This window comes from Carettochelys insculpta, chromosome 1 (genome assembly GCF_033958435.1).
Source record: "Carettochelys insculpta isolate YL-2023 chromosome 1, ASM3395843v1, whole genome shotgun sequence".
NCBI lineage: Eukaryota > Metazoa > Chordata > Testudines > Carettochelyidae > Carettochelys > Carettochelys insculpta.
In genome coordinates this window covers 276,249,694-276,272,888 of record NC_134137.1, presented here as the reverse complement: position 1 = coordinate 276,272,888, position 23,195 = coordinate 276,249,694, and the positions used below count along the sequence as shown (strand labels likewise).

The 23,195-nt window shown below is 44.7% G+C and overlaps 1 protein-coding gene across 1 annotated transcript in view; it reads right to left on the bottom strand.

Moving 5' to 3' along the window:
• Positions 1–23,195, bottom strand: part of ABTB3 (ankyrin repeat and BTB domain containing 3) — a 287,791-nt gene that overhangs the window by 61,609 nt on the left and 202,987 nt on the right. Inside the window, exon 4 of the mRNA XM_075008047.1 lies at positions 4,874–5,026. Within this exon, the coding sequence (XP_074864148.1) occupies positions 4,874–5,026 (153 nt within the window). The remainder of the gene's footprint in view (positions 1–4,873; positions 5,027–23,195) is intronic.

Here is a 23,195-nt window from a genome sequence, read left to right as displayed (position 1 = left end):
CCACTGAGGGTGTAAGCTCTGGGGTGGGGTCAGGGATGGGGGGTTTGGGGTGCAGCCAGGGAATCCAAACTGGGCAGTGGAGCTGAGAGGGGGGTGTGCATATGTATGGATGTAAGAGACATTCAAAAATCTGTTTCAGAAATCTGCCAGGCATCCATTCCGATTCCCAACGTGGACCTAGCCGTAGCAGAGAGGGGCAGCCAGAGGGAGACGTTTGCAGCAGCTCCCTGACTCAGAACCATCCAGGCCTGGTGCAGGGCAGGGCTGCACACCTCCCTCCTTCCCTTAATGATGGGTGGGAAGAGCAGCCAGTGCAGTGGGCTATGGAGATGCCTTCCAACATTTATGTCTGCAGAGCTCCTTTGTACAGGGGAGGTTTTGACGGGTCATCTCTGGCTGCTTCAGGTGACACATCATGAACCTGCCTGGAGGGCCCGAGAATCCAGCCTTCAGACTATCTTATGAAGGACAGAGAGACAGACAACTGCCTAAATCTATACTCCCCTTCCAGTAATACCTTGGACTTATCTGTGTTGAGTTTCACCCAGCTGTATCGCAGCCAGGGGCAGATTCATCCACTTGAGGAGGGGTGGACACCCCCCCTTGGACTTGCAAGCACATCTGTGCTGGCTGAGGCATTGATCCGCAGAGGAGGGCAGGCAGAAATACTACAGCTCTCCTTTCCCTCATAGTGGGAAGCAGTTTTATTTTATGATGGCAGCTGCACAGTAGCCCTGCTGCTGCTGGTCACCAGACTGCTGAATCAGTGCTTCTGCTGGCCAGTCCCTCTTATAATGTGGGCTACAGTGGCCTGCTCTAGGATCTGCTTTGGAACTGGGTTGCAGTGGACTTGTGCTGCCATTATCTGGCTCCACGCAAACATATTACTACCAGGAACCTGAAACCTAAGATCAGCTAGTACATTGGTTCTCAAGTAGGGGTATATATACCACTGGGGGTACATACAGGTCTTCCAGGGAGCACATCTAGATGTTCACCTAGTTTTACAACAAGCTACATAAAAACACAACCACCCACTAGGGAAGTCAGTACAAACTGAAATGTCGTACAATGACTTATTTATACCACCCTATACAGCACACGCTGAAGTGTAAGTACAATATTTGCATTCTAATTGATTTGTTTTACAATCCTATGGTAAAAATGAGAAAGTGAGCTATTTTTCAGTAACAGTGTCCTGTGACACTTGAAATTCAAGTCTGATTTTGTAAGCAAGTCATTTTTAAGTGAGGTGAAACTTGGGAATACACAACACAAATCAGACTCCTGGAAGGGAAAGGTTGGGAGCCACTAAGCTAACAGAACCCCAAGAATGAATCTGGCCCCCAAACAGGGAGAAAATATCAAGGAAAATTGCTTTGGTAGGAAAAGACCAGAGTATAGACCTTGATATAATCAGAACACTGAATCTTCAGAACACGTTATATTAATTCTTTGACTGCCTTCACATGCAGTTTGGGAAGTGAGAAAACTGATCCTTTCAGGTCTCTGTATGGGAAGCTGCAGACAATATTTGATGAGACTATGACACTTGCCATCACTGCCTGGAAGGTATATGAGGTGAATAAACTGGTATATCACATTATCCTTTATCTCTCAGCAGACTAGGTCCTTGGGTTTTCACAGCTCTCTGACCCAGATCATCTACCCAGATAATTTCCGAGAGTAGGTCAGCAGAACTGTGCCCCTCCATGTGTCCTGGCTGCTTTTCCATCCACTTTTTCCACAGCTCTTATTGAGGCAGGGGAAATAATGGTTTTAAACCCAGTATTACAGACTGGGCATGTGATTTGTTGAGTGATCACCGGACAGGCCAGGTTGTATGGATAAAAATGGCTTTGCAGGTGGGGGACATCCGAAAATGCTGAGGAGAAGAATCAGATGTTGCTGGAGATAATGGAATTTGGGTCGGTGAAGGAGAGCATCACACTGTGTGGGGTGGGATAATAACTACCAACAATTCTTATGTGTTGAAACAGACCCTAACTTTTTCCCTTTGTCCCACAGAGCAGCAGGATTTTCCCCTGACCACCGAAATCATAGAGTTGGCTGCAGATTTCTCTCTTACCTACCAGGCAGGCAGCTGTCTTACTCAGTCCTCAACAGATTTTATTGCCTCCTTGTTTGTTTCCCTGCTCTGCACAGAAGAACACAGCAGACCAAGGAGAGAAACTAAAAGGGGGACAGTGAGAGGAGGAAGGAAGGGAAATGTTGGGAGCCTGAAGAAGAGGAAAACAGCAGAGATGAACTGCAAACCTGCATACCAGATGATTGAACATAGGAGTGTGTGAGTGAGCTGTGAATTGTTGCAAGAATCTGTCAGGAGACTTCTGTACTTGAGGTTCAGCTAGGAAGAGCTGATTTTATCTGAACTGATCCTGGACTCCAAGGTGTTTGAGATTCTTCCAAACGTCTTTTCTAAAATATGTATTGCAATGTGGAAGCCAATTTTGTCTCGCACCTTTATAATACTAGGCCATGAATCAACATAGAGGAATGGTGCAGTATCACAATGGTAGAGCCAGGCCAGTGAATATAGCATATGGTGAATTATTTAATCCTAGTTCTTTTTGTTTTGTGTAAAAGGGCTTGTTTTTGCCTTCTGGACCAGTAAAAGAAAAGATCCTTAAGAAAAAAGCATGTTCAGGTTTCAGGTGCCCAGGTGTTAGGATATTTAAAAATAATCCAAAATATATTAGGCTACATACAAATTTCTCCAGCTGTCTGCAGTCCTTCAGCTTATTTAAATAATTACCCCTTGAAAAAAAATTTCAAAGCCTCAGCAACTATAGCATTGATGCTTGACGAGGACTGCAGAGATGCAAGACTGTTGCTGCTCAAAGGGGAAAAATAAGAGGTGGGGCCTTGAACTGGGTGGAAATGAGAAGTGATGAAGGCCTGTACCGAGCACAAATAAAACATTACAAGGAGCAATATTTCAAATTAATGTCATGATGTTTTTTCTGGGATATCTTTCCAGTAAGCAGCAGCCTTTCTTTGATCTTAATATTAGCGACACTCTGTGCCTGATTGTCAGGCACACCAAGCATATCTGCACCACTTTGGCAGTGTGAAGAGGCCTTTAAATATCATATTCACGCTCACTTGCAGGTCTATTTACCTTGGCTGGGCAGTATAAAGTGACCTTAGTTTTGGGAAATGGGAATGGAAATCAAGCCCAGTTTCAAATGAAATATACAACAGCAAATTGAGGGCAAATCCCAACTCTTTTCTCAGAACTACTTTTTTTTTTACCCTCATTAGTTCTAGATCATGCTTTTTCACTCTCATTCTAGACTGTACAACAACTGAAATGTGGCTCGATTATTTTTTATTACAAACTGAATTCTGGATGGCTGCTTTAATTCAGCACCTATCTCTTCTCAATAATCAGTCTTCTGGGACATAACTACAAATCACTAACACAACCTTTTTGAAACTTTAACTTTGCTTTAAATGGCATAACAGTGGGTAAAACAGTCAGTGCTCTTCTATACACATGGTAACTTTAAAAGAACTGTCTATTCTTATCACACAAAAACATAATTTTTGTTTTTTCACAGGCTTATTTTATTTTTCAAGGTTCTTGAAGAAATAATATTGACTTGTCTATAGTGGTATCTACTAGTTCAATCAGAAACTGTTTTTAGTGGTACCTTTTTAAAATTAAGAGCTTGATGGTCGCAGATGCAAAACACCTGCAGACCACACAGACGTCAGCTAAACTAGTGAAATGCTCAGTACCCCTGACAATCATGTCCAGGATATTTACTGTCATATGAAACAGTTTTAGTTAATATTTGAAATACAAACCTCAAGATTTGGCTTTTAAATTCAACTCAATTATTTCATAATATATTCAGTTGCTGCCATCCAAGAAAACATTATTCCAATCTCAAAATAAAATATTATAAATAAAATATAATATTGTGTGAAAGTGTAACCCAGAGCCAACAAAGTGCATCAGCTATGATACCTAATCAAGAACATAATTTCCATAAGTCTGTGTTCATATATCACCTGAAAATGAATATGAGTGACAAAGTTTGGAAAAAATATGAGCTTGAGTTTGCATTCACTAGTCTCTAAAAGGGGAGTGTCTGACAACTGGAAGCTACACTGTGTGTTGATGTTATTAAGCAACTTTGAGGAATAATTCTGCTTTTGACCAAATAATAAGATCTCTTCATATAAACATCTACAACAAATATAACCCAGAATCAAGTATGCACCGGGATGGTGTTCTATACATGTGCATATGAGTAAGATAAGGCAGCACATTAAAAACATATATTGAAAACATATAGTATAGAGCCTCATTAAGACAGTTACATCTCTCATATTTGAAAACCAGAATCAAATTATTCAGATTTGCAACATCTTTGAATGAAATTGATTTCAGGATCAAAAAATGCAATGTTACTGCAAAAAGTGATTTAATCTGTAAATATGCTTATAAACCCCTGTTGCAGAAAAGAAGACAACATAGTATCAACAGCCCTACATCTGGCAGTTCGGTATTTTGCAACAGGAACAGAGTGAAGCAGACATAAATAGCTGAAAATTTCAGCCTCTCATTCTAAAGCAGAACTTGCAGCAAAAGACAAATCAGGATTTTATGAGCAGATTTAGAGCTTGATCCAGTTGTTTGGTAAGTAGACACATTACCATGCAGCCCGTGAAACTGGCTCCCACAGGCATGTGAACAAACACAGCAGCTTATTGTACAAGACACACTGCGATCAGAATGAGCACTCTGCACAGCCGAGGACATAACAAAGCCCTTACTCTGCCAGTTAAATCACTCTCACCACGAAAGAGCGACAGGTTTTTCAAAGAAGCATGGACTTACTTTAACTGTCGAGGTTCACAGTCAACTCCGGGCAGTAAAAGCCTCGCTGCTTGCCGTACATCATCACTGTCCACAGAGAAACTGCGACGGTGCCCTGCGTGAGCCAGAGCTACCCTTATCCAGTGCATCAGGGGTGGCAGCACTATGAATGGCCTAGAAAGAGCAAAACATGACAGCTAGAGCCATCCATCTTTGAATATCAAAATCAGCAAGCGATCAAATTAGCTCAGCAAACTGCAGGCAGGTCTAACTCAAGCAGCTGGCTTGCACCATTTCCAGTACAGGCGGGGTGAGTATATTGCCCATGAAACGCAAACTAAAGTTTGGGAATTGCTTATCTATATGGGCCAACAAGTGATTGCATTAAGGTCCACGTATGTGCCTGGGGACCCACATGCTTCAAACTGGGTTTCAGAAAAAGCAAGCAGAGCCTCTCTCACAGGAACACATCTAGCTGATACCTGTGTGTCAGTCAGAACTTCTGTCCCACCCTGCCACTCCCAGGGTGAGAGGAGGGGAGGGAGAGAACCCAGTAGTCCAGGGAGAGAAGGTAGAAGTTACGTGAGGAAGTTTCCAAATGCCACATTACATCACCCTGAGACAATGTCAGAATCACCAGATTATTATTTTGTGGTTCTGCAGCTCAATGGTCAAATGACTCGTAAACTACTGAAGGCTGAGTATCCCTGACCCCACTGTATTTTTGAGGTATCTGAGGGTTGCTTCATAGATTATAGTTTATGAAAGTCTGTTCATATTAAAACTGATCTAAATACAGGGCATGAAAATTGGGCCAGGAGCGGGGGTGGAAATTACTTGTTGCTGTGTCATATTTTTTCCCCCTACAATCATATGCTCAGAAGTTAGTTGTCATTTTGCTGAAACCCCTCCTGTAGCACATTTACATTCATGAGGTCATGAGCTTTTGTGGGTAAAACCCACTTCCTCAGATGGAGAAACTGGAGAGGAAAAATAGAGTGCAGAATCCAAGGCTGATATAGTGATGAGGAAGGGAAAAGAAAAAAAAGAGTTACCTGTCACTAGTAGGACCACTTAATGAAGCAAATTAAGCAGTGTGTGTCCCATTCTGTCAAATATCAAAGCTGGGGAAATTGTGCTTGTAAATGCATTTGATGGCCTGAACAGAGATCCCAACTATCATGTGCATTATGAGGGCAATTTCCTCACCTTTTTTGCTATTTGCAGGAATGGGACACATCCTACTTAATTGGTTTCATTAACTGGTCCTACTAATGACAAGTAACCTTTTTTCCCCTTCCTCCCTTCTTCTTCTTCCACTTTATTAACCCTTAATTTTGTTTTTCCTCTGTATTTTTTTCATCAGAGGAAGTGGGTTTTACTCACAGAAGCTCATAAATTTGTTAGTCTCTCAGGTGCCACAGGTCTGCTTGTTATTTGTGAAGCTACAGACTAACACAGCTACCCCTCTGAGACTATTTTAATTCAGATCTTCAGTTGCTCACTGCCTCTACTAAAGCCATAGGCACACTACAGTCTAAACTGGGTCTAGCATCAATGATGACGGGGAGTTTCTTTTTATTATTATAAAACTAGTATATTGACTTAACAAGGCTGTGTGCATGTTAGGAATAGTTAACAGCTGGTGTCAAAAACAGTAACCCCCTGACTACTCACCGCCAGCCATATTTGAACATGATTTGACCATTAGAGTAGATAGGGCCAAAACATGTGCAACTCCAGTTCCCAGAAAATATATTCAGCACACTAAAGACTAACAAATTTATTTATTAGGTGATTAGCTTTCATGGGTAAGACCCACTTCAGATTCCAAATCTGAACCCAATCTGAACCCAGTAGTAAACACAGCCTTATAAGACAATGACACCAGTCCAATTGCAACTATATAGTTATATACCATGTGAACTGGCCCTTGTAAAGGAATGGATTTTGAGAGCTGTCTTGTTGTGCCTGTACTTCTGAAAGAATGAATAAGTCACCTTGCACACGAAAGACATTTGTTGATTGATCTAACCAAACCAGCACTGTGACAAGACTCCTGCAGCCAGCAATGTACAAGCAGGTTGAGGAATTAATCAAGAACTGCATGACTTCCTTTTTTTTTCTTTCCTTTCTTCCCCCTTTTAATTTGGTGTTCTTTTTCCTTGCTTATACTTCCCTCTGCATTCCTTTTTCACAGAGTTAAAAAAGCCCATATGACTGAGTTAGATGCCCACTGGGCAAATGCTTTACATTTTACATACACAACCTTACTCATGAAGTACCCACACTGGGACACCAGATTTAATAAGATGTTTAGCCTTGGGGACATTTTTTCCCCTTCGTAGCTTTAAGTAATATTATTCCATTTATCTTCTTTTGAAGCTTTGATTTGTACAACTCTGGCATTAGTATTTTTAAGGAAGAGATTATTAAAAAGTGCCTAACAGACTTAAGAGTCCAGGTGCCAGTGATTTTCAATGGGGCACATGCACCCAAACCCTTCCGACCTTTGGACGACTCCTCCTACATTATTTAGCTATTTGCTGACTTGACACTTCAACTTAAAAATATGTCACCCTCCAGACTACAGCCTATTTGTTTTGGGGGCCTTTACATCCTTGAGACCTTGTCACTAAACCCTGGAGTAGCTGAGGAGAAAGGAATGCATCCTCCCAGGCTCCCATGAGAAGATTGTTCCATGAACCACCTAATTTGTAATGACAGTAGTAATGGTGGTCAGAGCTGGGAGAGTGCCTGAGTGACTACAACTGTTGGCTGCTTTAAAAAAAAAACATTTGGCTGTACTGCAAGTGCACTGATTAGCTTGTGTGCTTGTGGCTGCACATAGAAAGGGGCTGAGGTTTGACTTTAAACCGCCCAATCCAGCAAGTTAACAAACGACAGCTGAGGGAGCAGAGAGAGCAAGGAACTGGACTAGGTAACCTCAGGGGTAGTTCACGTGATGAAAAGAAAGCTGAAAAGCACCAGAGCCTTGACGTTTTGTTTAAAGCTGGTTAAAACAGCTCAAGTGAAAAGGACATAGATAAAGTTACCAAACAATGATTTAGGATCAAGGTGGCTTAGTCCAATATGGCCTTTGAGACAGCAAGCCAGTAACATTCAGGCAGCATAAAGGACTCCCAGTTTATTGCATTATAAATTAGGCACTGAGGGTTCAAGCATTAGCTAAACTAGATTATCCGCATGAGACAGATATATTTGGGGCTGAACAGAACATATAAGTGTAGCCCAGGGAGCACTGCATTTCTGCCCCAGCCCTGGGCGCTACAAGTTGTGGACTGCTAACTGCAGCATGCAGGGAGAACTCCCTAGTTCCTGCCAGGATGTGCACCCTGCCCCCAACAGGGTCTCAGCAGAGACTGAGCTGAAGCAGCATGCAGGCTGCACACAGAGGAGCGGGGCTGCTGAACTGTGATCCTGTTCTGTGTTTTTCTCTGAATAAAGCCTGAGTGGGTCTGGTCGGAGGTACACCCACATTAATACACAATGCAGAGCACACCAAGGAACCTCAGGCCTAGTCTCCCAAGTTAAGTAAGAAATTGCAAGGCTTCCCCTATGCTGATTAACTTCACACTGGGCTAGAGAACAGGAGGGATTACATAAGGAAGGCAGAAGAACCTCTGATTAGCAGCTCCAGCTCCGTGGTTATCGGGTGGAGGTGGCCAGTAACATCTTGTCTAAAGGAGGCAAAGGGCATCTCCAGATACGACCCACAGCACCATTGAGAGCAAAGAGATTGTGTCATCAAAGAAAAAGGATAAAGGAAGGCCAGTTTATCAAAAACAAGAGCTACGGTTACGGGTTCATAGCATCGGAAGCTTGCACATTGCAATGGGTGCGTACAAATACTCATATGGGTTGTGTATACCCAAAACATTCTGCAAAAAGAAAATAATTAATAGGAAACTGTAAATTGTAGGCCACAAGCCAGATGGGAAGAAATAAGCTGAGTCACAGAAATGGACATTTGCATTTACCTACTCTTCCAGTTCGAATCACAAGACATAAAGGCTATGTCTACAAGGGCAGCCTCAGTCAACAAAATCCATTGAGCGTCTGTATGGTTAAAGCGCTCCGTGGAGAGTTTGTCAACAAAACTCAGCTGTTCAGCTGGCAGTGTTGTACCTCTGCCTGACCAGGTATAATGCCTCTGTTGACAGTGTTTTGTCAACAGAGTGCCCGTGTAGACACTACTGTCAACAGAGAGGGCTTCCAGTTCCCTGGGCAGCCCTGTTTGCAGAGCATCCGGTTAGCTTTTGAGCCACTTTTATGTGTAGGCGCGATCTGTCGACAGAGGTAATGCCAAGGTTTCTCTGTTGACAGTGATCTCTGTTGACAGAGGCTTCCCATGTAGGTGTAGTCAAAGAGAGCAGGGCAGTACTGTCTGAAATGCATCATAAACTTACTCAAATTGCAACCCAGTTTTTCATGCAGTCAGGGAGGTGAAATTGACTTCCTTACTTCCCCTCTCTGCTGCAACTCAAAAATGTGGCAGCCATCAAAAAACATGAGCCATTATATTTATGAACAGGCACCAGGGTTTGCAGGAGTTTAAGCCATAATACTATGATATTTTATATTCTTTCTTGTTCTTATATTTTGAATTTTTTATAAAGAAATAAAACTAAAATGAGCACTGGCTATTTGATATAGTAAAAGCCTAAAGAGAGCAGAAGCAGTGTTTTACGGAAGTTGGCAGAAGATTTTGTTTAAAGGGCAGTTCCACTACACATACAGAAGTGAGGAATTTACCTGTTATTTTTCACGCAACATGGCATATGTTATCAGACACTAGGATCTGTTTTTTGGAGGAGAAAATCCTATATGGTCCATTCAAACAGGCTACCAGGGTGTATGCTGCATGTGAAGTTTTCTTTCAAAACTATATACTGAGGGACAATGAAAAACACAAACTTATAGGGAAGCTGCAGTATACAAGATAACATGGCATTTACTCATCACACCATGAAAAATACAATTATGCTCTGGTATTGCACTGTTAAGTGCACCTAACTGGTGTATCTTCACTTTGCCAAAGAAAACTATGAAGAAGACAATTTGACTGCTACAATATTTTGTCTTTCTATTCCAGAGCAGGCAGGTATCTCAGTAGTCACCTGAGTTACTCTCTTTGAAGTATATATTATTATTTTGATTATTATTATTATTACTATTATAGCAGAAGCATGCATATTCTGGGCCAGATTCTGGTTACACAGTGGGATATACCTAAAGTAACATCATTGGCTTCAATCTGGATTGGATCAAGAATCTCTGGCTCACTGCCCCCATTCCTTTACAAGGTGTGGACAGTGCTCAGTCTTCCACTGGGCAAGGGGAGGCCAACATGGACAAACTTCATTACCCTCTGACCTAGCAGAGATTGGCTAAGAAACATAATCCAGGCTGGGATGCTCTGCAAATAACTGGCCCACCCATGTCCCCCACCAGAACAACTGGGAAACAACTTGGTAAGAGGATCTATTGGTGCATATCAGCTTGGCAAGTGGTGAGTCAATGCCCTGCCCATGCCCATTGACACCCTGTGTTATCCCACTGAAATGAAACGAGCTAACCCAGTCAGATCAGATTGCAAGGCATCATCTTATCTGTTCACTAGAGTTCTGCAAGTGGTCTACAGCCAAGATTCACCCTCAAATTGGGCGTCAGAGCTAGGCCAGTCTGGAACATTCATGTGTTAACCCTTCTTGTCCTCCTATAGAGATTCAGGACAAGAAAACAGCAACAAATAAATAAATAAACAAACCACCAAAAATGTAGATTCAGGCTGACAGAAACACTTAATGAATTCATGGGAAATTCGCCCTGTTGTTACAGATGGAAAAATTCCAAAGACTAAACAGGACATTTGGTTTAGTGTTGAACACAATATTTTGTTTGATTAAAAAAGTACGTTACTTTCTCTGCACGCAGAATTTTTTTCAAAAATTTTGTTCTGAATTGTTACAAAATCATTTCCATTGCATTTTTCAGTTGGGCCACGCAACCAAAACCCTGCTATTTCCATAGGTCTGCTCAATAGTCCCCACTTCTTACATCACAGAAGTAGCCATGTTAGTCTGTATCTTCAAAAAGAACAAGAAGTCCTGTAACACCTTATAGACTAACAGATATTTTGGAGCATAAGCTTTCATGGGTAAAGACCTGCTTCATCAGATGCATTGGGGCTGGTGGGTGGGCTCAGAAAAGGATTTAAAGAGGGAGTCTCAGTCAAGGGGAGGGCCAGAGATGACAAGGTCTATTCAGTCAGGGTGGATGTGGCCCATTATCGGCAGTTAATGTGGAGGTGTGAACATCAACAGAGAAGAACTCAAGTCAGCTCAGTCAGGGGGGATGTGGCCCATTATCTGTAGCTAATGTGGAGGTGTGAACATCAAGACAGGAGAAACTGCTTTTGTAATGGGCCAACCACTCCCAGTCTCTGTTCAGTCCTTGGCTGATGGAGTCAAATTTGTAAACAAATTGCAACTCTAAAATTTCTCTTTATCCTCTGGGAAAACTCAGTGGGCCGCTATCTCTCTGCTTTCCAGATATCTGCGGGGATTAGCGGGGCAGCAACTCCCTCCTCTTCACCAGGCAACTTGCTAGTCTGCTCTCCTGTTCAGTGTCACACCGTCCCCCCAAATCTCCCTCAGCTCTGGCAATGATATACCGGCCCCACCCATTTCTCTCCCCTGACACGCACTTTGTTCAGAGCAGAGATAGAGCGGAACACAACTCCTCTACCAGTGCTCCCATATAACAAGCGTGTTTCTTATTTCTGAGGGCTCTGATGTTCCAGAGTAATACTATGCAATGGACTGAATTATCAAACAGTAGCTCTCTAAGACAAATGCTGAAATTGGTTCTGGATGTAACACAGGCTCTATTAATTATTCACAGTAATCTTATGTTTGCTCTATAAGGTGTTGGAACAAATCCCTTTTTCCTTGCAATATGTAGTTTGCCTTGAAAACGCTCCTGAAAACTAATAGGCTATCAAAATACATGGTGTTCTTGCCTCATTTCTTAGCATACTCAGAGATTTAAAACTCCCTTCTCACTTGTATGACATCTCAGGCTTTCTTCTGTGTTTAATGTTAGCAGTGGTGGTATAAATGACATAAAAACAGACAAAATGGATAGCTAGAGAAGAACGAAAAATGTGCATTCTAATGCGTAATACGATACTTCAATTATTTTATATGGGTCTAAACTTCAGTTTGTAAAGAAAAATTGAAGCTACAAGTATCTTTCTGTCTTTGTATTGACAAGATTGTATTTAAAAGCTACTGTCCTTTTTATACCCAGCTACAGCATGATTACATGTATGTACAGGTTATTATTAGATGAATTATTGGAGACAGGGTGGTTTGAGTACAAGGCTCAGAATGAGAAATTCACAAATTTTAATCTCAGTTCAGATATGACTGCCATACCTGCCTTAGAGTCACAAACTGTACAATAGGATAGTAATATATATTTATTTTCCAGGGCTATCCTGAGGTTTAATTAGATGACGGTCTGCATTCAGCAAATGTGTGACTGGTTTTTGCAAAGAGGAACACTTGCAGCATATGCTATTGGTTAATGGGGGTACAGGCGGCAGAATCTTAGTCCTCTTACTGCATTAAAGAACTAAGTGATCAAAATAGTTAACTAGGAATTGAGACGATGACGACCATAATTAAGGAAGAAATTTTCTACCTATGCTGTTAAAATAAAAGTTATTTTCGATTACAGTCTTGAGCTAATAACTTTAAAGTTATAAATGAAAATCCTCTTTCATTTTAAGCCTTGATTATTAGGGGGATAAGGTTTCTTTATTTCTTTTCAAAGTGTCCTTTTAATTGAAATCTTTCACATTGTTCTCAATTCCAAACATTCATTTTAATTTAGAAAATTTGATAATATGCTAATGGGCCATTGTTAAAGTTACCAGAGCATGGAAAAATGTTCTCCCAATGATTAATACATTTTTCAGGTTCTTTTTTATGTTCAAAATGTTTCGTATTTATATCTTTGGTTACAATGGCCCTTGTCTTCAGTAAGCACAGTACTTCTGACATGTGGGTCCTGATTCCAGGCTGGGATCCAATCATATGGATCCTTTATCAATAAGGTTAATAGTGCATGGGCCTCCATTGGCACACAGGTCCATGCTAATGGTGGATTCTAGTAATCAGAGCCCTGGTTAAGAATGATCTGCATTAAAATGTTTGAAAATCACATAATGTGTACTCACCGCATGGTATTTTTTATTTAAATTAAAGGATAAATCCTCCTCTCACTTACGTAGGCCAGTTTCACTGAACAGACCAGAGCTGGAATTGTCTGAGGAGAGAATGTGACTTACATTTATCTACCCAGCTCTATGGGGCATATGTCAATATTTGAATATGCAATCCTTCTTTTACCTGCTTGTTTTAAAAATACACAGGCAACTGTAAAAGCCTACTTTAATGCAATTAATTATTGAGATTTTAAAAGCAAAAATGTCAAATAAATTGTTCTTATGGGAATTATAACTCTGATACATTGCACAGATATTTTGGCATAAAAATTGGCACTATACAGACATCTAAATACACTGAAAGAAACCAGAATTACAATTGCTTTAGGGAGCACAACTTCAAATGTTCTGCATTATGTGCTATGTCTGTTAATAGTGCATAAAAAGAATTCTGTCATTTTAAAAAATAGAGCAATCACAAGGACAGCTTAAGTCTAGCTTGATAAATTAGATTTAGTGTACAGCACAAGCTCAGCAAGGATATACTATCTGACAGCTGAGCTACAAATACTGCCTAAGATATTTTCTGCAACATGTGCAATCTAGCATACTGTAGGCAGCTGCCAATACCATTATTTCTGAAGAGATTTTTAAAAAATAGAAGCTTGGTGTTTAGGATGAAAGGATCAAAAGAGACATAAACGCTGGATTTAGGACTTTCTTTTTCCAGTTCCTGGATGAAATCCTAGTTCCAGTGAAGTCAACTGGAGTTTTACCACTGACTTCAGTAGCGCCAGGATTTCACCATCTGACTTTTTTTCAGTTAAACTATGAGAAATTTGTTTTTCATCTACGTGCCTGATAATTTGTTCCGCTATTCTTGGATTTTTCTCATGCTTGGTCTACCCAAAGATTTTGGACCAGAATCACAACACTTGTTGGGGCATGACTTTTATTTTTAATCAAAATAGTTATATCTGCACAACTACTACTGTGGATGCAATTATACCAACATAAAGGTGTCTAACACCTGTCCATTTCAACCTTATTCCATACTAGCTGAGGGATTATACCAGTATATCTTAAAGCAGTGCAACTTTTTTGTGTAGACCAGGCTTGGGATATTATTAAGATTGAAAATGGTTTGGGCAGCATACATCAAAATTAATGCACCACAAACTACAATTCCAGCATGTATGGAAGGAAGGTAGAAAGGCAAAGTGACCCATAAGGCTTTGTAAGGGACTCCTCAATATTCAAGGACAAAAATAGGAATTTGTACTGAAATCTGAAAAGGGGACTTGTGACAGGGTGCTTGTCCCACACTGGCCTTGCAAGGATTAAACCTAGCCCTGGGAGAGGGCTGAGGCTGTGGAGCCTACAGCTGTGGCACCTATCAATCAATCAGGATCCAGATGAGGGCTGTATAAATGGCTATGACTATGCTAGAGCAATCTGTTGACAGGCATTACTGTTGAAAGACATCATCTGACAAAACTTCTGTCGATAGATTGCGGCCAGACTACAAAGCGGATTGAAAGCACGATCCGCTCTGTCGACAGAGAGTGGCCGGCTAGCCCGGCCGCTCTATCAGCAAAATGGACAACTGGAGACACAAAAAACAGGGCTTCTCAATGTCCTAGAAGCCCCGTCTGTCGACAGAGGGCCACCTGGAAGGTACAAACTGGTTCTTCCTCGAGTGTCCCCGTGGGTGCTCCACGATAGGTGTCGGGCTCGCCCCGGCGCTGCAGGTCGGATCTTTTCAGCAGTTTCTGCCGGACCGCGCATGCGCCGGCGCGCGCCGCTCCCTTGCGCGCTCCCGGCCACGTGCGCGATCCAGTCCCCGCCAGTTCCTCCTTAACCGCCATCGGCTGCAGACGGAATCTGCTCAGGCTACGGCCAGAGTTAGCGTATTTAATGTTTTTAAAGTGTTTAGAGCTTCTTTTTCAGTCTTTAGCTAAAGTTAGCTTGTTATTGTTTTCAAAAAAAAAAAAAAAAGAAAAGAGAGTAAAAAGTAAAGTTTTACAGCCTTAGTAGCGAGTGGAGCAGCGGAGGCCCAGGGACGTAAAGCCATTAGGCCTCCTGCCGCGGCAGGCTGAGTCCAAGAGGGGAACAGGCACAGAGAAGGTGCTAAGTACCCTATTAACAACTCAAAGACTCACCACAATGTCCTCTTCAGGATTCAAAAAGTATGAGTCATGCCGCAAAGCGATGCCGGCCTCCGATGGGCACAGAAATGCTCCTTCTGCGCAAAGCTCACAGCCAGAGCAAGGAAGGACAGAGAGATGCGGCTGAAAATGCTGCTCTTTGACAAGGCCCTCCAGCCAGACGTGCCGGAGCGGCCTCAGCAGGAGGGACCCGCAGGGGCCCATAAAAGGAAAGCTGCTTCCCTAACCCCATCAGCGCAAAAATGGAGGAAGCTTTCACCAACCCGATCCCTGCTGGCAGCCACAGCAAGCGGGACGGGTGGAGTGCATAGCCCCCAGCCGCAGTCACAGCTGAGCGGCAGCGGCGCGGAGATGCACGTGGCAGAGGCTGAGCCTCCGATAATCAAACAGCCGCCCCGCACCGCGGGCAGGGCGGTGGCCAGGCAAGCGCCGGAACCAGCAGCACCGCAGCTAGTGGCACCGACCCCCGGGGAACCGGCGGTGCAGAGGTCGCAGGCACATGGCCTGCAGGCACCGGGGGAGACCACCCGCGCGGCACCGCAGTGGAGCGTGCTGAGCGCAGCGCAGACAGCGGGGCCGAGATCCCCGACATGGAACGGGGCGGAGCCAGCCCCACAGGGGAGGGGAAAGGCAGTACAGAAAACCCGGCACCGCAGCCCTTCTCCAGACAGGGCTGCAGGGCTACTCGCTCTAAGCCCTCCACTTATGCTGCGGACTCCAACGAGGCGGCAGGGGTCACCTCCAGTATACCCTGAGCCCCCATCCCCGTTCCTACAGCCAGCATCACCATGGCTCGGACCACCATCGCCCTTCCTGGGCTTTGAACCCCTGGAGTACTGCCACAAATCAGTCTCTCCATTATCTCAATCACCCAGACGATCTCGCTCCCCCAGACGCAGGGGGTATGCGCCTCCAGAGTGGTCCAGGTCTCCATCTCCGGAACAGTGCCCGTGTTGCCATGGTCACCCCTATCATGCGGGGCATAGACACCATAGGCATACTCCCAGGGACAGATCCCCCCAGACGGTTCAATATCCCTGAGGGCAATCGCGGACGGGGACGGAAACGCAGATATCTCAGGGGGAGCTGATTCTGGAACCCCGAGATTTTCCCTCGCAAGTATCTAGCGAGAGGATGTATCACCGTCAACAGGGGGTCCAGAGAGGCTTACCCTAGCGGTTCCTCACTGTCTTCCCCTGACAAGACCACAGCTCCAGGGGACATCCATCCTCCAGATGATCTCAAACAGTTCCAAGAGCTGTTTAAAAGGGTGGCCTTCACGCAAGGCATCCAAACAGCAGAGGTGCAGGAGAAACAACATAAGCTCCTTAAAAACCTGAGACCTCCGGCCTCTTCCAAAATAGCTATTCCGCTGATGAAGCAATCATGGAGTCCACCACCACAATATGGCAGACCCCTGCGTCCACTCCACCCATAAACAAGAGAGTGGATAAGAAGTACTTCGTCCCGACGAAGGGCATGGAGTTCCTGTTCAGCCACCTGCAACCAAATTCTCTGGTGGTGGAATCGTCTCAACAGAGGTTGAAAACTTCTCAGTACAAGACAGGGGGAACGGACAAGATGCCAAGAAACTAGAGTTGTTCGGCAGAAAGGTCTACTCCTCCTCTACCCTACTGTTAAGAATGGCAAATTACGCAGCACATCTAGCGAACCATAATTTCGACAACTACTCCAGGCTGACTTCCCTCATGGACTCGCTTCCAGAGGACACGAAGCCGGTGCTCAAGGCCATCGTGCAGGAAGGCTACGCAGCCTCGAGGACAGGAGTTCAGATCGCCCTAGACGTAGCGGATATGGCAGCATGCTCAACAGCTACGGCAGTGGTCATGCGCAGGGAGTCCTGGCTCCAGACATCGGGTATCCCGAGGGATCTGCAGGCAAAGATCGTTGATCTCCCCTTTGACACGCAGAAGCTGTTTGCAGTATCAACCACAGAGTCCCCAGTACCACAGGGGCTACAAGCAAGGGCGACATCAACAGCACCAACAGTACAGAACTCCCAGGCGACGTTCTCAACAGAGCCGTGTGTCCTCGGGGCAGGGCCAAAGGCCACAAGTTTGACACACAGATCGAGGGCTGCACTATCACTACCATCGTGCAATGTCATCCGAAGCTACTATTCCACCATCGCCTCCGACCATTCTACGACCAGTGGCAAAAGATCACCACAGACAAATGGGTACTGGAGATCATAGCCACGGGTTACGCGATTCCCTTCCAGTCGCTCCCACCGCCACGACCTCCACCCAGACCCCACCTAAAGGACGCCTCCCACAAAGCGAGACTCAAGCAGGAGGTAGACCATCTTATGCTTATAGGGGCAGTGGAAAGAGTGCCGGAGCAACTCCGAGGGAAAGGGTTCTACTCAAGATACTTCCTCACAGAGAAAAAGACAGGAGGCTGGAGGCCCAGCCTAGATCTTCGAGGCCTCAACCGATACTTCCGCAAGCAACGCTTTCGGATGATCACAGTCACCTCTACACTTACGGCACACTGGACGATGGAGATTGGTTTGCAGCCTTCTACTTACAAGACGCGTATTTCCACATAACTATTCACCTGGCTCACAGGCGTTTTCTCTGGTTTATGGTAGGCAAAGAACATTTTCAGTACAAGGTTCTGCTGTTCGGCCTCTCCTCGGCCCCCAGAGTCTTCACCAAGACCTTGGCAGTGGTGTCAGCCTACCTGCACAGACAGGGGGTGTTTATATTCCCATATCTGGAAAAAAATGACTGCCTACTGAAAGGGGCCTTGAAGGAGGAGGTACTTCGCATGATACGCGTCACAGCAGACACGTTCTCTTCGCTGGGCCTGGTCATCAATCTGGCAAAATCAAAGATAGACCCCGCACAGGACATAGAGTTCATAGGGGCACGTATAAATTCCATCACAGCAAGGGTTTATCTACCAGATGCCCGTTTTCGCACCATTGGTTCCCTCGTGCAAGTCATCACCTTCAGCCCTACGGTGCCGGTTCTGACATGCTTACAGCTGCTGGGCCACATGGCAGCAGCAACGTTTGTGGTACAGAATGCCCGATTGCATATGCGCAGCATGCAGCACTGGCTGGCGAGCGTCTACAGACCGGCAGCACACACCGTCCACAGGGTGGTGTCGCCCACGACAGAGACGTGCAGATCCCTGCAATGGTGGGTGAACCCCAAGAACATGCTAACAGGGGTGCCCTTTCACCAACCACAAATATCTGTTTTTTCTCACTACTGACGCCTCCCACATAGGGTGGGGAGCACACATGGGCGAAAAGGTGACGCAAGGAATGTGGTCCTCCACGGAATAGTCACTGCACATAAATATACTGGAGCTCAGAGCAGTGTTCAATGCCTGCAAACACTTTCGAGACCATATACAAGGCAAGTAGTCGGGATCAGTACAGACAATACCTCCACCATGTTTTATATAAATCGGCAAGGAGGAGCTCGGTCCCGTGCCTTATGTGCGGAAGCAGTCCGATTGTGGAACTGGTGCATCGCCAACAATATAACCTTGAAAGCCTCGTATTTACCAGGCGCTCACAATGTGAAGGCAGACCAGCTGAGCAGGCACTTTGTACTCACACACGAGTGGCAGATCCGTTCTGATCTGCTACGACCGATTTTTCACACATGGGGATTTCCCCAGATAGACCTGTTTGCCACTCAACACAACAAGAAGTACCCATAATACTGCTCCAGGGCAGGACTGGGACGGGGGTCCCTGGGGGACGCATTCGCAATCTCGTGGACGGGCCCCCTGCTCTACGCCTTTACTCCCACAGTGCTTATCCACAAAGTCTTGCACAAAGCCAGGAGAGAGAAAGCCCGAATGATCCTAGTAGTCCCAACGTGGGATCAACAGCAATGGTTCCCCTTACTCCTGCGCATGTCGGACCGTCCACCGATGCCCCTCCTGGTGGCGCCGAATCTGCTCACGCAAGCCCAGGGGTCCATAGTGCATCCACCCCCCGAGGCCTGCGACTGCAAGCATGGTTAATCCATGGCTCAGCTCCCTAGAGAGCACGTGTACGGAGGGAGTGCAACAAGTCCTAGAAAGTAGCAGGAGGGCTTCCACCAGGAAGCCCTATAAGCAAAAATGGACTCGATTCACTGCATGGTGTTCTACCAAGCAATTAGCCCCCCTTGCTGCGCCTATACCTGTAATATTAGAGTATTTACTGGACCTCAAGAGAGGCGGACTCTCCCTATCCTCGTTGAAGGTCCACCTTGCCGCTATATCGGCTTTCAGACATGAAGAGGAAGGGCACACGGTGTTTGCCCATCCCATGGTTACCAGGTTCCTCAAAGGGCTGGTAAACCTATACCCCCCTTGGAAACCACTTCCACCTTCGTGGAGCTTGGACCTGGTGCTTAATGCGCTAACGGGACCACCATCTGAACCCTTAGCCACGGTTTCCCTCCGTCTCCTTATGATAAAGATGACCTTCCTTCTTGCAATCACATCAGCTCGCAGGGTGAGCGAGCTTGCGGCAGTTATGGCAACACCACCCTGCACAGTAATTTCCAAGGAGGCGGTAACCTTATGGCTGCATCCAGCCTTTGTTCCCAAAGTTTCTTCAGAGTTTCATATTAATAAACCTATAGTTTTACCCTCGTTTATCCAAAGCCTCATAACTCCAACAAAGAGGCGTGCCTACACCTCCTGGACGTGAGGAGGGCGCTGGCTTTCTATATAGACAGGACTAAGTCCTTCTGGAAAACAGATAGACTCCTAGTCTCTCTCGCTCCCAAATCAAAAGGAGAAGGTCTCTCTTCGCAGAGAATCTCGAAGCACATCATATCCTGCATAAAAATGTGCTACGAACTTAGAAAGACTCCTTTACTGGCCCTGCCTAGGGCTCACTCCACTAGGGCGGTGGCGGCATCAACAGCCTTTTTCAAGGGCATTGCACTAAAAGACATTTGCAGAGCGGCGACCTGGTCATCCTATGACACCTTCGCCAAGCATTATGCCCTTCACAGGGTATTCCAAGAGGATACCCGTCTCTCGACAGCGGTCCTCTCGGGGACAAGCTGCACATAAACCGATTACCCACCTATCTTGGGTTACTGCTGGGTAGTCACCTATCGTGGAGCACCCACGGGGACACTCAAGGAAGAAAGAGAAGTTACTCACCGTAGTAACGATGGTTCTTTGAGATGTGTCCCCATGGGTGCTCCACCACCTGCCCATCCTCCCCGCTTCGGATCTCTGTTTAGTATTTTTCAGGAGCATCCGAGGCGGTTGGTCAAGGAACTGGCGGGGACCGGATCGCGCACATGGCCGGGAGCACGCAAGGGAGCGGCGCGCACTGGTGCATGCGCGGTCCGGCAGAAACTGCTGGAAAGATCCGACCTGCGGTGCCGGGGCGAGCCCAACACCTATCGTGGAGCACCCATGGGGACACATCTCGAAGAACCATCGTTACTACGGTGAGTAACTTCTCTTTTTCTGTTGACAGAAGTGGGTCTGTCCCACAAAAGCTCATCACCTAATAAATTATTTTGTTAGTCTTTAAAGTGCTACTGGACTGCTTTTTTGTTTTCATAGTATATAGACTAGCACAGCTATCTCTCTGTTACTCTGTCGACAGAGACGTTCCTCCTCATGGGGAGCAGCAGAACACTGCTGACAAAAACACCTCGTTCTGTCGATTTAGTGTCGACAGAATGCCTTGGGAATGTAAGACCAGGGAGGTGTATAAGACAATGAGGACTATTAATAGGAAAAGGCAACCAAAGCAGATGGCGATCAAAGATGAGAACAAGGAGGTGTTCATGAACAGGGAGAAGATTGTGCAGCGATGGATGAGATATTACACCGATGTATACAAAGCACAGTTGGACCCAAGTGTCTCAGAGAGACTGACTGAAGAACTGAAAGAGATATCTCCACCGAGCATCGAGAGTGAGACTGATATTTTGAAGGAGGAAGCAGAAAAAGCAGTGAGATGACTAAAGAACAACAAGAGCCCTGTAAATGAGAAGATCACAGGAGAGATGACCAAATATGGTAGAGAAAGCATGATTCAGGAAATACACCAACTATATAATATAGCATGGAAAGGAAGTACATTGGAATGCAAGAACTACAGAATGATTACCCTAACAAGTCATCTAGGCAAGGTGCTGATGATGATACTGACTGAGAGACTAAGATCGCAGGTAAAAGAACATATAGCAGATGAGCAAGCGGGGTTCAGAAAAGATAAAAGTACCATACAGCAGATATTGGTACTAAGACTGATAGCGGAGAAAGCTTGATGAAAGAACAAGAACGTATACGCTTGCTTCATCGATTTTCAAAAGGCATTTGACAGTATAGATCAGAAAGTGACTTGGGCAGTGTTGGAGTCATACGGAGTGGATAGCAGACTGATATAATTGTTGAAGGATATCAATGATTATGCAGAGGCAGCAGTCAGAACATGCGGGGAGTTGGGAAGTTGGTTTAAAACAAGTAGAGGTAAAAGACAAGAAGATCCAATATCGCCAAGTATCTTCATCGCACATCTGGAGAGAGCGATGGACAAGATCAAGGAAGAGGTAGAAGGGATATCTGTGCACGGGAAAAGAATTAACAACTTGAGGTTCACGGATGATATAGTTATCATTGAGGAAGATGAGGAGAAGCTAGCGAAAATGGTGCAGGTGTTAAACGCAGAAGGGAAGCAGTACAGACTGATTATGAACATCGATAAAACAAAAACAATGGTATTTGGAGATAAGGATACAGGAAGGAAAATCAGTGTCAATGGTATTGAACTAGAAAATGTAGAGAAGTTCACATATCTGGGGAGCAACATAACATATGATCTAGACTATAAGAAGGAAATAGCGACTAGAATAGCAAGAGCAAATTTGAAGGCGATGGATAAGATCTGGAAAAGCAAAGCAATTAGCTTAAGAACAAAGCTGGGCATCTTGAAAACGTGTGTATTCAGCAGCCTGTTGTACAGATGTGAGACATGGGTGATAACGAAAGATTCAAAAAGAAGAATATTGGGTTCAAAAGGAGTTGTTATAGAAAGATTCTGAGAACTGGATGGATGCAGAAGGTCACCAGTGAGGAATTATATAGAAAGATACAGCCGAAAGAGAACCTGTTGCAGAAGGTTATAAATCGGAAGCTACTACTGTTTGGGCATATCTGCAGAATGAGCAACAAACGAAAAATCAAGACCCGGTATTCGGCATAATGGACAGTTCGAATAGGAGAGGCAGACCGCAAGGAGAATGGATGGATGATATAGTAGATTGGTGCAGAGCTAGTCTACAGAAACTAAGCCACTTCGCACTGGACAGGGAAAGATGGAAGGAAATAGCAAGAGAGGCATCAGACACCAACGGGCACTGAGGCCACGGTTATTGATGATGATGATGAGGAGGAGGAGGTAATTGCAGGCAAGACACCAGCCAGAAGAGGGCCTTCAAGAGGCTGGAAGAGCTAACTCCTCGAGTGACCAGCAGGAGGTGCCATGACAGTGAGTCAAGCCAGATTACAGGACTGGAACCAAACAAGGATCCAGCAAGTCAATTAAGACTAGCGAGGAAAAGGCAAAGACAGTCAAACAGTACAACGAGTTAATGCTTGCCCACAGAACATGGACAGAAGACATACTAGACAGGAAGCACTATAAGCTGGTGAATAAAATTAAATGACGTTTCTAAAATGTCTGAGCTACTGATCTGCCATTTTCAATGAGTTGTTAATGAGGAAAGAAATTCTATAGACAGAGTTAGGAAGGAACGAGGACCTTGTCAATACAGCTGTGGATAAAAAATGGGTAATGAACTATTTAGGAAACGAGTCACTAGCAATAATTTAGGAAGAAGTAAAACACAAATGTTGTACAGATCTCTTTCTGAGAGAGAAAGAAAGAAAGAAAGAAAGAAAGACCCAA